This window comes from Aspergillus homomorphus (genome assembly GCF_003184865.1).
Source record: "Aspergillus homomorphus CBS 101889 unplaced genomic scaffold BO97scaffold_55, whole genome shotgun sequence".
Lineage (NCBI taxonomy): Eukaryota > Fungi > Ascomycota > Eurotiomycetes > Eurotiales > Aspergillaceae > Aspergillus > Aspergillus homomorphus.
The window spans coordinates 116,021-134,228 of NW_020291941.1; the positions used below are offsets into that span (position 1 = coordinate 116,021).

Consider the following 18,208-nt stretch of genomic DNA (forward strand, 5'->3'; position numbering starts at 1 on the left):
AAATAGGCCAAGCTGGTAGGCACCAGGCAGACTGTATCTATGCTGACAATCATTTATCATTTTTTTTCTCGTTCATCTCCTTCGTGTACCGACCGTGAGTAACCGCGGTGCCGGTGGTGAGAGCCGGGGTTGGCAAAGTGGAGAGGGCAGAGCAGAGAGAGAGAGACGAGAGCGAAGGAGAGAAAGATTAAGAGAGCTGGAACAGTCAGCATCCGCCGCCGCCATCACTACTGCAAGTCTGCAAGTCTGTAAGTCGTAAAGCCGTCATCGCTCGATAATCCTTGTCGGTTGGCATCTGACTGCAGGACTACCTGAGGCTAATAGTCCATAAGCCTCCAAGCCTCCCAAGCCTCGCCGTAAAGTGTTAGACGAGAGTGCAGGGATTATGGTGCGACTGATTGGTTGACTCGGCCTGAGCCTCATCCATTTTCCGAGGCAGCCTACAATAATAAACCTTGAACCGTCCTGACTGTATCTACATGGATGACACCTGGACATTCCGGTTAAAAAAAAGGCCCAGAACATCGGCGAAATACGTCGGTGGAAAGACGAGCGGTCACTTGACCAGCTTGATCATGTGCCCAGAGACAGATAGACCGATAGACCGACACTGTTCCATGGATGGAAGTTTTTCTGTGTAGTGCTACAGTGCGACGGTGCTACAGTCCCTGGACGGTGATGGCAGTCCATGCTTCGGCTGGCTGGATGTCACAATCACAATCCCTCATTCTCCAGCAGTTTCAACCCGCTCGTTCCAGAACAATTTCGAGCCCAGTAGACAACCGGAACATGCCTGGCCACATCATCCCGGCATTCCACATCACCTTCTCTCCCTTCTAAGCTCCCAGCAATTCGGCAAGTCTAACTAGTAAGTAATTAACCATCGTCAGACAAGACAAGGGTCAGCCAGATCCGTCAGGGTATCTACATTGCTATCATCTTTTGCCCGGCCAGCTGTCACCCACCAAGAATATTTCTTTCTTTTTTTTGCCGGGATCGCCGTCGTATGATGGAATGAATCTCCATTGATCATTAATCTCAATCAAATCAAATCAAAATCAAATCAATCGATCGCTTAGGGCTGTCGCTCATCCACGGACACACCGCACTGCTGAGGGAAATGAAAGAATTCGGGCTAATTAATCTCGTCACCACACCGGACCGGTTCATTAAAACTTCCCTTCTAGGATAATGCAGTTAAATACTTCCTTACGATAATGTCTGCTGCTCAATCGGTATAACCAACTGAGAGCCCTGAAGCTCTCTCTCTTCTTTCTCTCTTTACAGTGGTTTCACCAGCGAGGTAAGAGCGGGGCCCCCTTTCAGTGGACAGCAAAAGGCAGACAGACAATCTGCCCGACAGACCCTTTCACCACTCACACTCACTCAGTCCCTTTGTTGTCGGCTCCATATTTTTGTCCCTTGTCGAAGTCTCTAGTCTATGCTCTTATCGTCTGTCTGTACATTGCTGCCTATAATCACCTTCACCTCCGAATGAAGGGAGGGAACCAAGAAGGATGAGGCAGAGCATGTGCATGCTCCCGGACATCACACCAGAAAGTTTGCTTATTCTTTCATATGGAAGTATACGAACAAACAGAAAAGGACCATTCGTAAAAAAGGAGGGAGGGTCGAGCTTCTCGAAATTTCGCGAGGTCCCTCTATACTGGGTCCAGGTATCCACTTCCTCTTGCTCTTTTCTCCATCGTCGAGGCTAAGATTCAGCCCGTCAAATCTCCCGACTTCTCTAACCCCGGCCGAACTTTTTGTTTCTCCCCCTCCTTCTGTAACTACTTACGGTTCCGCTCTGCTGTCTCGCTATTTTTCACCTCCTTTCCGTTGGATGGTCATGTGATGCTTATAGTAGCTAGCTATTTACATACATGTTGATGATGACTAAGTGTCATTCCTGGAATTTCAGGTTCTGGTCGGTGAACGGGATAATGAGGCTGTCCAACACGAGAAAACAGTTTCTCTCTCCTGGTCTGTTTGAGCCGCTATCATTGGAACCAATCCTTGTCGTTGCTGCTGCTGCTGCTGCTGCTGCTGCTGCTTCTTCTTCATGCAATGCCGCGTCCTTCGCAACGGTTCGCGGTCCGCCCGGTCTAGATTAACTGCCTGTTCACCTGACCTACTATAACCATTGACTAGTAGGGTATACTTCTAGCCTAGAAGCTATCACTCCTTCTAGTCCCAATGCAGGTGGGAAAGGTGCATGACCGGTCTATTCGATCGCCATGGGTGTGCGCGACATTGGCGATCCGCTCCCGGCCACTGCTCGGTCGGCCAAAGGAACGGTCTCGTGTTGCGGGCAACAACTGAGACTCGCGAGCGAAAAATAGGTCGGAAAATTGCCGGTCGCTGAGTCCACTGTTTGAACGTGAAACCTGACCGAACGAACGGCCGCGGGGTTCGAGGACAAACACGGAAACAAACAACCACACCAGTTCGTGTCGGCAAATATTTACCATCTGGCTGGATCGAAGATCAAACCGATCGCCATGGGGCAGGCTCCGCGCAGGAGGGTTCTCCTGGAGTCGCGTCGCAGGTTCCGGTGGGCGGCGGCGGCGACGCCTCGTCAGGCGTTCAACAGTGAGCGAAGCACGAGCCATGCACCTAGAAGCCCAACCACCGTGGCCACCAACACCCCGTTGCCCTCCCAGGTCAGCCCGAGATACGCGACACAGCCCACTACAAGCTCTTTTCTCCGCGCCGTATCTCGTCTACGCGCCCAGTCCGGGTCGATCGGGAACGGGGCCGCCGGTAGTTGGGCCAGCGCATCTGCTCGTCGCATTGACCGGGCCGGGACGGAGACCGCCAGGGCGACGGCACGATGGTCAGAGGTTGGAAACAACGGCAGCGCGTCGTACTTCAACGGCCGGACGGGCTGCCCGGGCTGGTCCAGGTACAGCACACGGTCACACCAGCTGGGCCAGCGGGTCCCCGTCCACTGCCAGTCCTGCGACAATGCGTGCTCGCCCAGCGCCTGACTTACGGCGTGACGTGCCGCCAGGCTGTACTTGTACGTCGGAGGGAAGGTGATCGGTGCCTCCGACAGGCCCTGAAAGCATCGCGACTGGCTCATTTCCCGACGCAGCTGATCCTCCTTGAGCAGCTGCGAGTAATGGCGCGGGTCGGACGTCTCTACGTTCACCCGGGGGAATCTGCTCGTCCGATCGCCTGGATGCGGCGATCTGTCGGCCGTGCGATAATTGAGGTCCCCTGCCAGAAAGAGGTAGCTCGTAGGGACGTAGATGCCCCGGCCCTCGCGCTGTTGCCCGACCGGTGAAGCCGTTGTAGACTCCTGTAACAGGGGCGCACTCTCCGATCCATCCTCATCTGTCTCGACAGGCCTCCGGCCCGCCGCTGCTGCAGCACCAGCATCGCCCGCGACTCGACCGTCCTGACGCTCAAAGACCAGCCGTTCAACCAAGCTGCGCCAATCCGCATTTCTGCGCTCCACCGCCCACTCCATCGGGGCGAGATGCGCCGCCACAAAGGTCAGCTCTACGGGATGTTGTGATCCTTCTCCTCCCTCTCTTTCTTGGCTTCCCCCTCGGGCAGATGGCACCCTGCACCCGAGTCGCGCCCCCACGGCACCTTTGTTCCCCATCTCCTGGAACCCAAAGCCAATCCGCGCCGTCTCAAGCCAGGCGATCTCCTCTGCCACGTCCGACCGGGCAAATACCATCAACCCGGTCATCCCGGAGTTGTCCGTCACGAGATTGACGTAATGGACATCATCTCCCCAGCGTTCGGCGACCGCGCGGTCCACGACGTTGCTCAATGCGGCGAAGTACGGTGTCAGAAACGAGCCTCCCAGGAAGGCGTACGCGATCGGGGCGATTTCTTGGAGCGAGAGCACGATGAAGTCGGGAGGAGGTGGTGGAGGATGCGACGGGGAGGTGTTGCTGGAATTGTCGGTGACGGGCAGGGAGTCGAAGAAGTGGTGGGCGAACCGGTCCACGTCCACCAGGTTTCGGGCGCAATTGAAGGTGAGGATGTAGAGGTTGAGTGTGTCCATGATGAGTGGTCTGAGTGTGCTGCTGGTGCTATGGAAGAAGTGTGAAATGGATAGCGAGGGTCGTGATGGAGGGATTTCTGAGGAGTGAGGGACAGGCGGAGAATCAAGTTGCAGCTGTGAGCTGGAGCTGGGTTTGGCGCATGTGACGATTTGGAGGGATAGTGTGGGTGGAGCCGTCAGCGGCAGATGAGGTCATGCCCCCTTCCACTCACTCTTCCACTCTCCCACTTTGTTTACACTATCATCCCAGACAAATACACACTCCTTCTGACTTGCTTCCTCCATCACGGTCTCAAAGACACACCGCAGTTCGGATTAGGTGCTGACGAACGTGGCTTCATTCCATTTCTGACATGAAAACACCATCCTCGGACCACCACCCTCTCTTCTGGATCAGTCCCGCTTGAAAGGCACGTAGATCTGCTATATTTATCACATTGTCCCACAATCTGGACGATGCAAGGAACCAGGCACAAATATGTGAAAAAGGTACGTGGCAGTCTGCAAGGCCGAGCTCTAGAACTCTTCTAGACTCTTCCGACTCGATGGCGCGCAGAATGTCCCGGTCTGGAATGTGGGCTTCTCTCAGATAGTCTACTAACAAGCAATTGCTATCGCGAATCTTCGCACGTCCCTGTTCATCCATACGGGGGGCCGCGAAATTACAATTTCCCTTTCAGCTCGTCCTCCAGCTCAACCAGCAACATGCCTTCCCCGACCTCGTCTTCGTCATCTGCCAGCTCATACACCCATTGCGCACGGCCGGCGCGCGGGCTCCGGATCTCCACCTCCATCTTCATCTGCTTGACAAATGCGACTACCTGGTCTTTGGCGATCAGATCGCCCGTCGCAACGAGGATCTCGATTAGCTTCCCGGATAGTGGGAGGACGATGTGTCGCGGGTTGCGGATGTCGCCACGTCTTTGTGTCGATGAGACCAAGGCCGACGCGGCTGTCGCGGTGGCCGCGAGCTCGAGCCGATATGCTGCTGAAGACGTGGACGTTGTGTACTCGACTTCCGCTGCCAAGGACGTGGGGAAGTCGTTGCGGAGTACGCGCGTCAACCGGAGGTGGTGACGCTCGCTGGCTTCTGGTTGCGGCTGGTTGGAGCTCAGAGGCTCGAGGATGACCGACCATGCGTCGCCCCCGCGAAAGAGTGGGCTTGACGCTGAGATGTTTGCAAGCGATGTGAAGCTAGCCGTTGATGGGGTTTGTTTATGGACGCCCGGTTTTGTGCCCGCTTCCATCTGAAGCACCTCTGTCAGATGCGACTCTAGCCATTGATTGTCGATGTTGCCTGAGAGGAAGTCTCGGTGGCTCGTGATCCCTCGCAGCAGATCCAGATTGGTGCGAACGCCGTCGACCTGTGTGTCCGCCAGTACCCGACGGGCTTTGAGCACCGTGGTCTCCCAACTTGATGCGGTCACGATGATCTTGGCCAGTAGATTATCGAATTGGGTGCCGACTATCGCAGAGCTGTTGCCGGTCGAGTCCAGGTGGGTGTCGATTCGGACCCCGATGCCACCAGGACACATGAATCTCGTCACTTTGCCTGTGCTGAGTGAGAAGCGGTCCTCGGGGTTCTCGGCGCACAACCGTAGTTGCACGGCATATAAGCGAGATGAACATAATGCTTCAGGTCTCATGCCGACCTGGGCAAGTGTATGCCCTTGCGCTAGTCGCAGCTGAGTCTGTACGAGGTCGATCCCATAGATTGCCTCGGTGATCGTATGCTCGACCTGTAGACGGGGATTGATTTCAAGAAAGTAGAATTGGCCTTGATGCTCATTAACCAAGAATTCAACGGTGCCGAGTGAACAGTACCGAATAGTTTTCGCCATGCTCAATGCCGCATTCAGCACCTTGTTCACAAGAGTACGGTCGTGAATCAGAGACGGAGCCATCTCGACTACCTTCTGGAAGCGTCGCTGCACGCTGCAGTCGCGCTCTCCGAGCTGGCAAACATTGGACCCATCGCCGACTATCTGCACTTCCACGTGGCGGAAGCCATCTACTGCGGCTTTCTCCACGAATACCGTCCGCGATGGCGACTCTGCGGTGGCCGCGTGAACCGCACGCTCTAGCTCCTCGTCCTTATGGACTAGACGGATACCTCGTCCCCCACCGCCATCTACTGCTTTGACCATCACGGGATACTGGACTTTCTGTGCGAAGTCCCGAATCAAGTGGATGTCCGCCGTTGGACGCGACGTGGCTGGCAAGGCAGGGACGCCGCACTCAATGGCCAGCTGCTTTGCTCGGAGCTTGTCGCCAGTCCGCTCCAGCGTCTTCCATCCTGGACCGACCACCGTAATTCCAGCATCGTGCATGCGACGCGCGAAGTCGGCGCTCTCGCTCAGGAATCCGTACCCTGGATGCACGGCTTCTATGCCATGCTCTTTCGTCAAGCGAATCAGGAGGGAGATGTCCAGATACGCTGCGGATGATTCGACCGATATCGCTTGATCGGGACGGCCCAGATCGCAGTGTGAGCGATCATTCTCTGTGTAGATGGCATACACCTGGATCGGTGGTGATAGTTCACGGGCCGCTTGGATGATGCGCACGGCTATCTCGCCTCTGTTTCGTCAGTGATCTGGCCTATTGTACTGAGATGCAAGAATACCTGTTTGCGACTAGTAGCCGCGTGAATGGTCGAGGCGACGACATTGTGAATAGGTAAGTCTGTTTCCGACATGGTTCCAGCGATGATCGTTTATGTTGATGCAGCTCACCCTCGGACCTCGGAGCCGATTCCAGTTACCCCTCACCGCCAGACCGGCGATCAACATCGTAATGGTATAGAATACAGCGACCAAAACCAGAAGTACTCTCATTTGATAATTCAGAATGCCAGACGACAGCAATGACAACGACACGAAAGATACTCGACAATCCTCGTCGTCCGCTTCGCAGCGCTTACGCCAGGTCGCATCGCATCTTCCAGCCGACTACTCGGATGTGCTTGCTCAGATCGATACCCTCCGCGCAATAGCGGCCACGCCGGATACATCCCGACGAGGGTATATCCGCCAGAAGCAGGCCGGCAAACTATGGGTACGCGAGCGATTGGAGGCCCTCCTCGATCCCGGCAGTTTTCAAGAGATAGGGTCTCTGTCAGGCACAGTAACGTGGGAGCAAACGGGACCAATGCGCGAGAAGCCCGTGGCGTTTGTGCCGAGTAACAATGTCCAAGGAATGGGGCGGCTGCGTGGTCGCCGTGTGCTTTTAACGGCGGACGACTTCACTCTCCGTAGCGGGCATGCGGATGGCGCGTCGCACGAGAAGACCATCTACCTTGAAAAGCTGGCACTTGCGCTGAAGCTGCCGATGGTGAAGCTGGTTGACGGGAGCTCCGGCGGAGGAAGCGTCACGCTTATTCGAACGGCGGGGTGGAGTTACTTGCCTTATGTGTCGATGTATAAGTATGTTGTGGAGCAGCTGAATCAGGGGATTCCGAACCTGGGCGCGGTTGTTGGTCCTGCTGTAGGTTCTCCAGAGGATCCGGTGGGCAAGAAAGACTGCGCTAACGAGGTGCACAGATTGGTCTAGGGGCTGCGCGGGTTGTATCCTGTCATTTTTCCGTTATGGCCGCAGACGTAGGCTCTCTCTTCAACGCAGGTCCGGAGGTAGTCAAGGGCGCGACGTTTGAGGAAGGACTCGATTTTCAGACACTGGGCGGTCCCATGGTGCACTGTACGAATGGCACCATCGACAACATCGCCGCCAATGAAGCGGAATGCTACAAGCAGCTACGCACCGTCCTAAGCTTTCTGCCCAACTCCGGCCGCGAGGCGCCACCGGTCATCAAATCCGAGGACCCCGAAGACCGGGAAGACGAGGCCCTGCGCCGGATCATCCCTCGCCGTCAGACACGCATGTACAATCCCTGGACGATCATTACCAGTGTGGTGGATCGCGGCTCCTGGTTCGAGATCGGACCCCTCTGGGGCCGCACGGCGATCGGAGGACTGGCGCGGCTGGGCGGGCATCCGGTGGGGGTGATCTCGCTGAATTGCGAAGTCAACGGAGGCGCCTTAGATGCAGCGGGGAGCCAGAAGCTGACGCGCTTGTTGAAGCTGTGCGATGTGATGAATCTGCCGGTTCTGCAGTTCATCGATGTCCGTGAGTATTTCGTACCCATACCTCTCGTGCTACCGCACCATGTCTCTTAGAGTGAATGACACCTGACACACTACGAAAAAAGCCGGCTACGCAATCGGCACGGTAGCCGAACGCACCGCCACGATGCGCTGGGGTGTCGAACTAGGTAAAACCTACTTCACCACCACAACGCCGCTGTTTAACGTCATCGTCCGGCGCGCCTACGGGGTAGCCGGGGGACTGATGCTCGGGGCCCGGGACCCCGTCATGCAGGTCGCATGGCCGTCCGGACAGTGGGGCTCTCTACCTCTGGAGGGCGGCATTGAGGTCGCGCATCGCCAGGAGCTCCGCGAAGCCGAGCAGAGCGGCAACAAGGCGGCGCGGTATCGCGAACTCGAAGAGGAATACCGGCGGTTGATGAACCCGGTGCGCACGGCCAATGCGTTTGGAGTGGAGGAGATCATCGACCCCAAGGATACGCGGAGGGTGTGTTGCGCGTGGGCGCGTCATGTCTATGCGGTGTTGATGGCGGAGCGGCTGGCTGAGCGGGCGGCGGGGAGGATCCGGCCGGTTTTTGCTTGATTGGGGCCGACGGTGTTGAGTTGAGGCCGCGGAGATGTTTCTCGCGTGCAGTGGGAAGTGGAGTGTGGATGTTGTCTAAGCCTTACGGCCCCGAGCAATAGTGGGTACAGTGGAGTTTCGCGTACGCTGTCCGACTCCCTCTCTGCCTCCAACCGTTGTCTCCGTGTTGATTGTCCAGTCACCATTAGACTCTCAGGAGATGTCGGACATTGGTGCCTTCTTGGTAGCTCGTGCTTAGAGGTAGTAGTTTCTCTAATTACACGCCGGCTCAACCACAGCCTAATACTAGATATCTAATGGAGTACCAGCTTCCACAGCCGTGACCCCGGGGGGACCAAGCGCTATTGCGATAGTCCATCTCGGCTAACGACTGCGCCCTTGACAGCGCCAATCAAAGTGGGGAGGTATACATTGAGACGGTCCTCAGCCCAATTAGCACGAGACTAGTCTAGCGACTACTGCCCCCTTTCCGACTGGTCCACGGATAACGACCCCGGTCTCATGCAGCCCGTAAAGCTTGTATTTATATCCAGGTTGCATCGCTCATCCCTGCATGAAATACTGCCAGCCTAGTGACATCAGCCCCTCACCTAGTCAAGAGTCGAATATACCGATCAAGCAAAATGCCCACAGCTATAACCGCGACCAGGGGGAGCTTGCACAATATCCCCTTCTTACATTTAAGCCATATCGACCCCATCAACCCCCAAATCTATCCCGCAAGGATAGTCCGCCTCCAGACCCCAGATCACAGCACCGTGCTTCGAGGTGCGTTTACCTCTACCCCATCCTTACCTAATCCAATTCAATCTACTGCCCCAATACCCTTGTGTGATAACACCCTACTAACACAGTGATGAATAGAGAATCCATATCCTCAAGCCCTAACTCTCACCATCCCCTCTACAAAGAACCAAGACCAAGACTTCGATACAAAGAACCACAACCAACCCCGCTCTACAGAATACCAGCCTCCCTCTACGAATAAGCAAGACCAAGACCCCTCTACAAAACACCAAGATAAACTGGTCAGGTCCAGGCAACTCCTCTCGCGAAGAAAAGGCGGAGGAGGCACGCATGCCGAAAGTTCTTCGTCTTCTTCGTCTTCGTCTTCGTCTAAGGGGACCAAGAAAGGGAAGTCCTCGTTCGTGAGCACTGGGTGTCATGTTAGCTCGGCGGGCCGGCGGGGTAGGGTTGCGGTTGGGGGCTGGGGGGTGGTTGGGTTGGTTGGGTTGGGGGTTATTCTTGGGGTTTGATTTATGCCTCTGGGGGATTTTGAAGTTTGCTATTGATCGTGGGGGTTTGTTCATGGGGTATTGACATGGAGTATTGCTGATGGAGAGGGGTTGCTCTTGAATGGTTTGGGATGGGTGGAAGGGTGATTGGATTCCATGGTCTGGATAGGGTCCCCGGTCAATTGTACTACTACCGCTATGAGCCATGTTTATGGCTGATGCTACCTGCGTATTATAGCACTATCTGACAGACTCCCGCTGGCGCATGGAAACCTTCACATAAAAGTCCAGCGGCTTCACGAACCACTTATTATCCGTCTCCCAAGTGCGCTTCTCCAGCTGGAAGTCGAAGTCCCGGACGATCTGCGGAATCAGCTTGGACATCTCCAGGATGGAGATGTGTTTGCCCAGGCACGTGCGCGAGCCCAACCCGAACTACCCTGCTTGTCAGTTCTGTTGATTGTAATCGAAAAAAGAGAGCGAAGCTTACAGGCATATACATCTCGTTCATCGTCTGCAACCGCGCCGGATCCCCGCTCTCGGCCTCCAGCCACCGCTCCGGCCGGAAGCGCTGCGCGTCAGGGAACACCCCCTCGTCGTAATGCGCGACCCAGATGTTGACGCCCACCACCGAGCCCTCCGGGAAGAAATACCCGCTGATCGTCGCCCCGCCCGCCGGCACCTCGCGCCACAGCGGCAGCCCCGTCGCCGCGTGCATGCGGATCGCCTCCTTCATCACCGCCTGCAGGTATGGCATCGCCTGGCTCTCCTTAAAGGTTATTTGCGGTTGCTGCTGCTGCTGCTGCGCGGTGAAGTCGTCGACCTCGTGTCGCAGCCGCGCCCATGTCGCCGGGTTGCGCAGGAGGTGGTACAGGATCGCTGACAGGCTGATCGCTGTCGTGTCCGAGCCTGCGATCACGTTCGAGTTGCCCATCATGAACAGGTGGTAGTCTGTCACTTTCTCTGGGTCTTTGTCGCGCGCCAGCGCCATCTTCTCCATGAAGTCTTGCGTCTTGAGTGGTGTCGTCGGGTTGTCTTGCGGCTGCGGCTGCGTCTTGCGCGTCTCGTTCAGCTGCCGGATCTTCTCGGCCACGAACCGCATGACGAAGGATCGGCCCGCGGGACCCGAGGAGGTGAACCGGCTGAGTGGCTCGTAGAGCCGTGGGTGCCATTCCGGGTAGATCCCTACCAGCGTGCCGTAGGCCATGACTTTTTGCAAAGCCGCCATTGCGCCTTCGATGTCGTCGCCGCGATCCAGGAAGCCTGTTTCATTGCAGCGTTAGCTTGGTGACCTGGTAGGAGGTGGTTCGCTAGGGGTGGGCTTACCGAAGCGCTGGCCGAACGTGATATCCCCGATCACGTCGAAGGCGTAGCATTGGAGCCAGTGGTGGAGGTCGAAGGTCTGGCCGCTCTGCGCGAACTCCGTGAGCCGTTGGCGGAAGATGTCGGCGCATTGGTCGACGAATTCCTCGTAGTGGAGGAGCGAGCTCATCGAGTAGAGGCTGGAGAATCGCTTGCGGGTTTCGGCTGCGGAGCGTCAGCAGGATGACTTTGGTACTAGAACAAGGGCAGTGCGCACCGTGTCTTTTGATGTTGCGGTCTGGGAACAACGTCCACCGATCGGGAGACGGATGCTTCCAGCCCTCGTACCACGCTGACTTGGGGAACCGGCTCCCCGTGCCGTACACTGTCTTCACGGCTGCCCGGTCACTGATGCTGTACTGACCGGGCGCGATCCGGACGACTGGTCCGTAGCGCGCATGCAGCTCCAGGTTGTCGGCCTCAAAGTGGCCTTTCCAGACGCGGGTGAAGTACCATAGCCGGGTGAAGCGGGCGAGGAATGGGCCGGGGATGGACAGCAGAGAGGGGCTTTTCCATGTTGTGTAGAGCAGTTGGAGGATACTTTTCGTGAGGTAGAGTATAACGGGGAGGGCGAGAAGGATGAGTAAATGCATCGTGAGCTTGTCCTAAGACAGAACTCAGGAATGATGATCAATTTCGGTGTTGAGGATTCTCACGGGGAAATCCATCGTCATATTTATAGACCGCGAGCAGAACAGACTCGGCTAATTTAGTCAGGACTAAATTGGTGCTGACGCCGAGATCATTCAATGCTTGACGAGTGGCACATCTGGATCTATGATCGTTCAACGAATGAGATAGCTGTGATAGATAGTTAAAAGGGTCCATGAGAAGGCAACGTTGAAGCTCAATGACGATCGTGAGACCCCGCATTGTTGGCGGTGCGGGGGAACCCCGATTGTCGGCCAGCTTATGTCCGAAACTGGCGGCATAGCCTGTCCTTATGCTTCTGCTTCCTTCCCGAGGTCGGCTCCACCTTGCCGGTGCCCGGCTTATCCAGATGCAGTTCTGCACAGACAGTCACCCCCTTCCTCCTTGATCATGTTTTACTGGCAACGATTACTTGGTAAATGTCGGTAGAATCGCCGGCAATCAAATTAAACCCTAACCTTGACTCCGTACCCAATTTCAGCCTTTATACATACATGGTTAACGTCATCAGAAGCATCACAGACAGTCACCTCACAATCCCCCACGCAACAACAAAAGGAAACACACGCCAAGAAACAAGAATAGAGAGGAGTTGTTGTCATCGCAGCGAATGTTCTCCGCATCCAACCACCTTTCTAACCAGACGAACACCCACGGACGATTGTCCAACAGACTAACTACTCAAGACCGACGATCCCCCCAGAGGCCGACGATGCCCATGGCCAAGGCCAGCCCGGAGAACACCGCGCGCACCCGCTGCAGACGGCGCTCCGTGTCCATCTCGGTCTGCACGCTCTCGCCGTTCTCCTCCGCCTCGACCACCACCAGATCCTCCTCCTTCTTCTGCGGCTTGGCGGCCGCCTTGGTCCAGAACCCGGTGTCGTGCAGCACGGCCTCAAACCACGCCTTCACACCCGCCTGCCGGTTGAACCAGAAGTCCATGCCGTAGGTGCCGATGGTCGACGCAACGCACATCCAGATCAGGTAGGGGTGTTTGCGGTGCCGCGGAGAGATGCTGTACGCGAACAGGAGGCAGCCATTGGCCAGGTTGGTCAGCCGGATGCCGTGCTTGCGATTCAGACGCTTGATCTCGTTCAGCGATCGCGCGGCGGTCGCTGAGGTGGGCAGTTGGGCTAGCGCCGGGATGGCGATGGTCGATGCCGAGTACGAGATGCCCTGTTGTGATCGCATTGTGTCAGTTTGGCCAATGATCGATGATTGGGTGCATATGGCGTATGGGTTTTAGGAATGGAAGTGAAGGGGGTGGGTGGTTGTGGGATTTGATGCTGGAAGTGGAATGCGATGGTCGCATTGGACATACTGTGAGCAGGCCGAGGGAGACGGTTCCCACGAACTTGGAGACGGTGATGGGACAGGCCATGTTGATTCAGGGCCGGTGGATAATTGTATGGTCACAGAGCAGAGCTTATCAAAGTGATGGAGTTGGCTTGTATGAGGGTGGATGTGTGATTCGGATGGACAAGGAAAAAACAATGACGGGCGATGGAAAAGTGACGTTGCGGGTCGAGCGGATGGTGGCCTTGGCGGCCTGAGGCTGAAACCCCACCGACCAATCCAGTCCAATGGGTTAGTACTACACATTGTAGACAATGCCAAGACTCGCTCATCGATCAATACTACCAGGTCTGACACAATCTTACCATTGATAAGTGTCGTTCCCGCTCCGGATGAGGTCAGAATAGGCTGGATGCGCGTATCCTGCAGTTCCATGTTGTGAAAATGTTGATTTATCAGCAGTCTTGCCCGAGTTCCACTTTCGAACTATAAAAGCTACAGTATGAGTACCACGAGAACCTGCACTGATAGAGTCTCCACTTTACTACCAATTCCCATACACACACAGTACTCTCGCTCTACGTTCTTCAACTCGACAGTTAACTTTCAGAGCCGCTGCACTTTCCGTTATGGCAATTCCTGAGAGTTACCAGGCATTCCGCCGCACAGAGGGCACCGCGCCCTTGACCATCGAGCAGGTCACAGAACAGCTCCCACCCATCCAGTCGCATGATGTCCTAGTCCGCATCCATGCGGTCTCACTCAACTACCGAGACATTGCCATGCTGGACGGCACCTATCCCCAGCCCTGTCTTCCACGTGGTATTCCTGCCTCGGATTGCGCCGCTGAAGTTGTCTCCGTGGGTCCCGAGGTCAATGGTTTCAAGCCGGGAGACCGTGTAACGACCATCTGGGACTTGACCAACTTGACCGGCCTTGAGGAGGGGTCTCCAGAAGCTCTTGGTGGAGATGTCGATGGTGTCCTGCGTCAGTATGCAGTGTTCAAGGACCAAGTGCTGGTGCATCTACCCGAGCACTTATCCTGGGAAGAGGTAAGCCTCGTGAAGCAGAAATACAGGCCGAACGAGTCCTAACCCTAGGGCAGGCCTCATGTATCACTTGCGCCGGAACCACGGCCTGGAATGCTCTTGACTTCCCTAGGGCCAGCGGCACAGCCCTGCTTCAAGGTACCCCTCTTACGGTGTAGGATGGCCGCGGAAACATGCTGAGTACTGAATCCCTTAGGCACCGGTGGTGTGAGCATGTTCGCACTTCTTCTCTGTCTTGCAGCGGGCGTTCAGCCCATCATTACGTCCTCGTCCGATGAGAAACTCAACCAAGCTCGGTCCCTGGGCCCCGCCGTCAAGACCATCAACTACAAGAAGACAGCTAAGTGGGAAGACCAGGTGCTCCGCCTAACGAACGGCCGCGGTGCCGATGTAGCCATCGAGAATGTCGGCCCTGCTACTGTGAAACAGAGTATCGACTCCCTCGCCCAGCGGGGTACACTGTCCTTGGTCGGATTCCTCGGTGGGCTCGACGCTGAGAAGTTCCCCGATCTCTATTTTCCTGTCCTTGTCAAAAGACTGACAATGAGGTTTGTTTGATCCCGTGCTGCAATCTTTGAGATTAGGTTCTGACGTAACGATCTACTAGGGGGATTATTGTGGGCTCCAAGATCGATCAGCAGGCTTTGTGTGACTTCCTGGCGGAGAAGAAAGTTTCTCTGAAGCCGCTCATTGACGCGGTCTTCCCCTTTGAAAAGTCCGAGGAGGCTTTCGCTCACCTCAAATCTGGCAAGCACCAGGGGAAGATTGTCATTACTCTGTGAGCGAGGGCTGTTGTGAGTGAATTGTCTCGAGCATACAGGAAGTTAAAGGCTTAAGTTGTATCGACAGTCACTTTCTAGTTTGGAAACTATTTGGCGTTGTCTAGACCGGATTCGAAGGGGTAATAGTATATAGCCAGGCAAGCTTTACTATATCAATCCATTTATTTTAACACAGCTTAGATGCGACAACATCTAGAATCGGGGTGAATCCTTTTCAAAAGCGAGAGTCAGTCACCTGATGTTTGGTGGCTACCACTCCGGGGCAGTTGCCTGCCTCCTCCTCCGGGCACCATTCTTCTACTTCGCCCCTCCAATCCTCCCTCTTCCACTTCTCCGGCCTCCCCTATTCAAACCTACCATTCATATTCCTCTTCATCGTCATCCTTCCATTCTCCCACGTCCACAACGGACGGTGTTGACGGTCGCGAAATGCCCGCTGCGACAGATTGGTCGGAGATCACCTGCAGCGCCGATAGGTACTGAGAAGACAAGGTGATATGCTGCTTCACATCCACCTGCTGCCGCAGTCGCCTCGTGCTTTGGTCTGCGTTGGTCATCAACACCTTGAACCGGGCTCGAAGCGAATCATCCTGCACGATGGTATGTAAATACTCGATGACCGTCGTCAGCACCTGGAAACTCCGGTACAAATCTTTGTCGAAGCAACAGACCGCGTCGAGGATGCAGTAAACTGTAGTCTCGGATGGGAACTGGCGGACCAGTTGGTGCAACAATATACAAAGGCTGTACAACTCGTGTTCCTCGAGCTGCTTGACGAAGCTTCTCGAATTGAGAAAATCCATACTCAAGAGATCTCGCCGATGTAAGATCATCAAGAGCTGGCAGATGAGCGATCGCAATAACCCGTTCGGCCCGGCCCAATAATCCTTCAAGGACGCTGTGCAGTGCAGCCCGCAGAAAAAGTGCGTTACGACCTCCTCCGGTCGCACTTCGGCCATGCTCAGGACAAATGTTGCACAGAAGAGGGATATTGGAGAGACATTGTCAAGTGCAAAGGCTCGAAGGTTGGCATCAACGAGAAGCAGATCCGGGTGTTCCTGATTCATCCACTGCAGGAATCGGGCATCTTGCAATATAGACTGCGCCTGGCTCTGCACCTGAACCCCAAACATCGCTTTCTTCCCCAAAACAATCTCCAGATCATCATTGGGCTGCCCAAACGCTGCACCATAATCAAGCGATTGGTTCTCATTTGGGAATGATTGACATGATTGACTTGATGGTGATTGAACCAGGACTTCCAACAACCGAGCGAAAGATATCACTGCCGGCGAGCTTCGATCTCTGCGAGAACACCCTTCAGTTTCGGCAACAAAGAGACGTTGTTGGAGCTGTAGATTCAAGCTTCTCTCTTCTACAAATTGAACAAGATTAGTATCTGAATTGTCTGGACCCACGACCAAGACACTTACTCCTCCAATCCTCAAGCAAGAACTGCAACATCTGGTTTCTGGCATCTTGGCTGTTGCCCATCATCTGTGACTGGGTCTCTATGAAATGGGTCAACCTCTCCTCCTCTCTCTGGATCAATTGAATGATTTCGAGGTGTCTTTTCCCTCCATCTTCCACTCCTGCCTTGACTTCTCTAATATCAATCGAAACGCTTTCTATTCCGTTTTTGACGACCTGAACATCTGCGCTAATTCCGCGGGTGTTGATTTCTGTTTGTTTCTGATCCCAACGCATTACCCCCACCTCGCGATAAGTGTCTCTAGAATATCGCTCGATTGTTTCGATATGCGCATCTCTACACCTGGCAACAGCGACTTGGAATAGTCGCACACTTTCTTTCACGCGCTGTAATGCCTGCTCTGGAGGCTCTTCATGCCTCCGAATTTTTGAATTTGAGGTTATCCGAAAACCTCCTGTTCCCTTTGATATGCGCTCACGACCCAGAAAATGTCTAGATGGTAAAGAGCATAATAGACTCTCTATCGCATCGACAACTGCAAAATAGAGATCCTTGGCGCTTTTGCTCACGTTTGGGTCTGTGTGAAAGCTTTGACGTTTGCCTTTCACATCTACGATCACAGTTTGGATCTCTTGGAAGGTGGTGAGTATCCTTTGCCTTGTTTCAGCAGACTTGGCTGCCAACTGCCACGAGCGGTCAGCCGAGCACAGTACAGCTTAGGTTTTGCGAAAGACTGACATTCAATACGACCGCGATTCCTGATTTCACGACAGCTAGCCCGTAGCTGTCGGGAATGAGGTTGATCCATGGATCAATCATCTCCCGATTTTCGCCAACCTTCAGCCATACCTTGGCGAAGATTGCACGCGCGCCATTTCCTTCTTTCCACTCTTTTTCGGTTTCAGTTACCTTGTCGAATATCGCGTCCCATGAACACTCAGCCGGGTTGATACCCAGAACAGATTGAACGTGGTCTTTCAGAATGCCTTCGAGATTACTATGTTGAAGTGTAAGTCAGCAATGAGCCTTAGCCCTGTTATGCATAGGCATCAGGTTGACAGAATAGGTTGCTGTTGGCAGAAGAGGTAGTATTGGTTTCCCCAATTAGTAGCCCCTTGGGCGTACGTCCACCAGAGATCCCAACACCAGCATTTTCCGGGAGGGTGCAGTCCGACTCGATCTCAAATGTAATCAGAAAGGGAATACGGACATGTATGGCTTTGGGCTGTCAAACTGAGCTCGCTGGTCATCGAACTCCGACCAGCCTCCGAGCCCTTGGTGTACTTTCACCCCCTCCTCGCTGATGAATCTGGCTGTCGTTGCAGCTGGCATGCCAGCAGTGCTGCAATTCTTTGATGCCATACGCGGTTCAGAATCTCCCGGGTAGACAATCATGAGCTGAAGAAGCAGTGATACGTATACTCCTCAGTTTTAGTGCTAACCTCACACAGGAAGCAATGATAAATTCTGTGAATGTTAACAGAAACGTGACCAGAAAGATGAGAAGGATTTAACAGAATTTGCAGCTCGATTACAAACCTTTCGTGGCCCCAGTCCTCTAATGAAGGAGGGGAACTGCAGTGGAACATCACAAGCCGGCTCTTGGCCGTCTGATCCTTTCCGGTACAGCCACGAGTAAGACGAACTCTGCTGGTCAGTCGACCGACGAATCCGGGTTGCAGTCGCAATTG

At 54.8% G+C, this 18,208-nt stretch overlaps 8 protein-coding genes across 8 annotated transcripts; 2 read left to right on the top strand and 6 right to left on the bottom strand.

Moving 5' to 3' along the window:
- Nucleotides 1-2,578: 2,578 nt before the first annotated feature.
- Nucleotides 2,579-4,024, bottom strand: BO97DRAFT_355169 (putative inositol 5-phosphatase; the record flags this gene model as incomplete). Its single annotated transcript, XM_025692128.1, has 2 exons — nt 2,579-3,535; nt 3,572-4,024. 2 exons carry the CDS (start codon nt 4,022-4,024, stop codon nt 2,579-2,581), a joined length of 1,410 nt encoding a protein of 469 aa, XP_025547146.1.
- Nucleotides 4,025-4,686: 662 nt separating this feature from the next.
- Nucleotides 4,687-6,694, bottom strand: BO97DRAFT_437989 (putative pyruvate carboxylase; the record flags this gene model as incomplete). The annotated part of the gene is made up of 2 exons (XM_025697887.1): nt 4,687-6,604; nt 6,651-6,694. 2 exons carry the CDS (start codon nt 6,692-6,694, stop codon nt 4,687-4,689), a joined length of 1,962 nt encoding a protein of 653 aa, XP_025547147.1.
- Nucleotides 6,695-6,874: 180 nt separating this feature from the next.
- BO97DRAFT_355129 (acyl-CoA carboxylase subunit beta) lies at nt 6,875-8,710 on the top strand (the record flags this gene model as incomplete). The annotated part of the gene is made up of 3 exons (XM_025692123.1): nt 6,875-7,510; nt 7,567-8,149; nt 8,232-8,710. 3 exons carry the CDS (start codon nt 6,875-6,877, stop codon nt 8,708-8,710), a joined length of 1,698 nt encoding a protein of 565 aa, XP_025547148.1.
- Nucleotides 8,711-9,504: 794 nt separating this feature from the next.
- On the bottom strand, nt 9,505-9,910 carry BO97DRAFT_230236 (uncharacterized protein). Its single transcript, XM_025690716.1, has one exon. The coding sequence runs from the start codon at nt 9,874-9,876 to the stop codon at nt 9,595-9,597; it is 282 nt and encodes a 93-aa protein (XP_025547149.1). The 5' UTR covers nt 9,877-9,910; the 3' UTR covers nt 9,505-9,594.
- Nucleotides 9,911-10,091: 181 nt separating this feature from the next.
- Nucleotides 10,092-12,169, bottom strand: BO97DRAFT_480927 (cytochrome P450). Its single transcript, XM_025700785.1, has 4 exons — nt 11,525-12,169; nt 11,272-11,472; nt 10,436-11,208; nt 10,092-10,380 (listed from the first exon to the last, which is right to left on the bottom strand). The coding sequence occupies exons 1-4, from the start codon at nt 11,898-11,900 to the stop codon at nt 10,186-10,188; spliced, it is 1,545 nt and encodes a 514-aa protein (XP_025547150.1). The 5' UTR covers nt 11,901-12,169; the 3' UTR covers nt 10,092-10,185.
- Nucleotides 12,170-12,371: 202 nt separating this feature from the next.
- BO97DRAFT_408642 (uncharacterized protein) lies at nt 12,372-13,436 on the bottom strand. The gene is made up of 2 exons (XM_025695909.1): nt 13,280-13,436; nt 12,372-13,134 (listed from the first exon to the last, which is right to left on the bottom strand). The coding sequence occupies exons 1-2, from the start codon at nt 13,337-13,339 to the stop codon at nt 12,640-12,642; spliced, it is 555 nt and encodes a 184-aa protein (XP_025547151.1). The 5' UTR covers nt 13,340-13,436; the 3' UTR covers nt 12,372-12,639.
- Nucleotides 13,437-13,491: 55 nt separating this feature from the next.
- BO97DRAFT_230305 (zinc-dependent alcohol dehydrogenase family protein) lies at nt 13,492-15,247 on the top strand. The gene is made up of 4 exons (XM_025690717.1): nt 13,492-14,306; nt 14,360-14,441; nt 14,500-14,851; nt 14,911-15,247. Exons 1-4 carry the CDS (start codon nt 13,884-13,886, stop codon nt 15,083-15,085), a joined length of 1,032 nt encoding a protein of 343 aa, XP_025547152.1. The 5' UTR covers nt 13,492-13,883; the 3' UTR covers nt 15,086-15,247.
- Nucleotides 15,248-15,423: 176 nt separating this feature from the next.
- Nucleotides 15,424-18,171, bottom strand: BO97DRAFT_446483 (uncharacterized protein). The gene is made up of 4 exons (XM_025698650.1): nt 17,728-18,171; nt 17,256-17,514; nt 16,519-17,200; nt 15,424-16,460 (listed from the first exon to the last, which is right to left on the bottom strand). The coding sequence occupies exons 1-4, from the start codon at nt 17,910-17,912 to the stop codon at nt 15,439-15,441; spliced, it is 2,148 nt and encodes a 715-aa protein (XP_025547153.1). The 5' UTR covers nt 17,913-18,171; the 3' UTR covers nt 15,424-15,438.
- Nucleotides 18,172-18,208: the final 37 nt, after the last annotated feature.

Coding starts and splice junctions, on each gene's coding strand:
- BO97DRAFT_230236 (XM_025690716.1), bottom strand. CDS start 9,876: ATGACACCCAGTGCTCACGAACGAGGACTTCCCTTTCTTGGTCCCCTT.
- BO97DRAFT_480927 (XM_025700785.1), bottom strand. CDS start 11,900: ATGCATTTACTCATCCTTCTCGCCCTCCCCGTTATACTCTACCTCACG. Junction 11,473..11,524: donor CCGCAACATCAAAAGACACG/GTGCGCACTGCC, acceptor GACGCTCCGCAG/CCGAAACCCGCAAGCGATTC. Junction 11,209..11,271: donor CACGTTCGGCCAGCGCTTCG/GTAAGCCCACCC, acceptor GCAATGAAACAG/GCTTCCTGGATCGCGGCGAC.
- BO97DRAFT_408642 (XM_025695909.1), bottom strand. CDS start 13,339: ATGGCCTGTCCCATCACCGTCTCCAAGTTCGTGGGAACCGTCTCCCTC. Junction 13,135..13,279: donor TCTCCCTCGGCCTGCTCACA/GTATGTCCAATG, acceptor CGATCACAACAG/GGCATCTCGTACTCGGCATC.
- BO97DRAFT_230305 (XM_025690717.1), top strand. CDS start 13,884: ATGGCAATTCCTGAGAGTTACCAGGCATTCCGCCGCACAGAGGGCACC. Junction 14,307..14,359: donor AGCACTTATCCTGGGAAGAG/GTAAGCCTCGTG, acceptor ACCCTAGGGCAG/GCCTCATGTATCACTTGCGC. Junction 14,852..14,910: donor GTCAAAAGACTGACAATGAG/GTTTGTTTGATC, acceptor ACGATCTACTAG/GGGGATTATTGTGGGCTCCA.
- BO97DRAFT_446483 (XM_025698650.1), bottom strand. CDS start 17,912: ATGATTGTCTACCCGGGAGATTCTGAACCGCGTATGGCATCAAAGAAT. Junction 17,201..17,255: donor GAATCGCGGTCGTATTGAAT/GTCAGTCTTTCG, acceptor CGCTCGTGGCAG/TTGGCAGCCAAGTCTGCTGA. Junction 16,461..16,518: donor CTTGCTTGAGGATTGGAGGA/GTAAGTGTCTTG, acceptor TTCAATTTGTAG/AAGAGAGAAGCTTGAATCTA.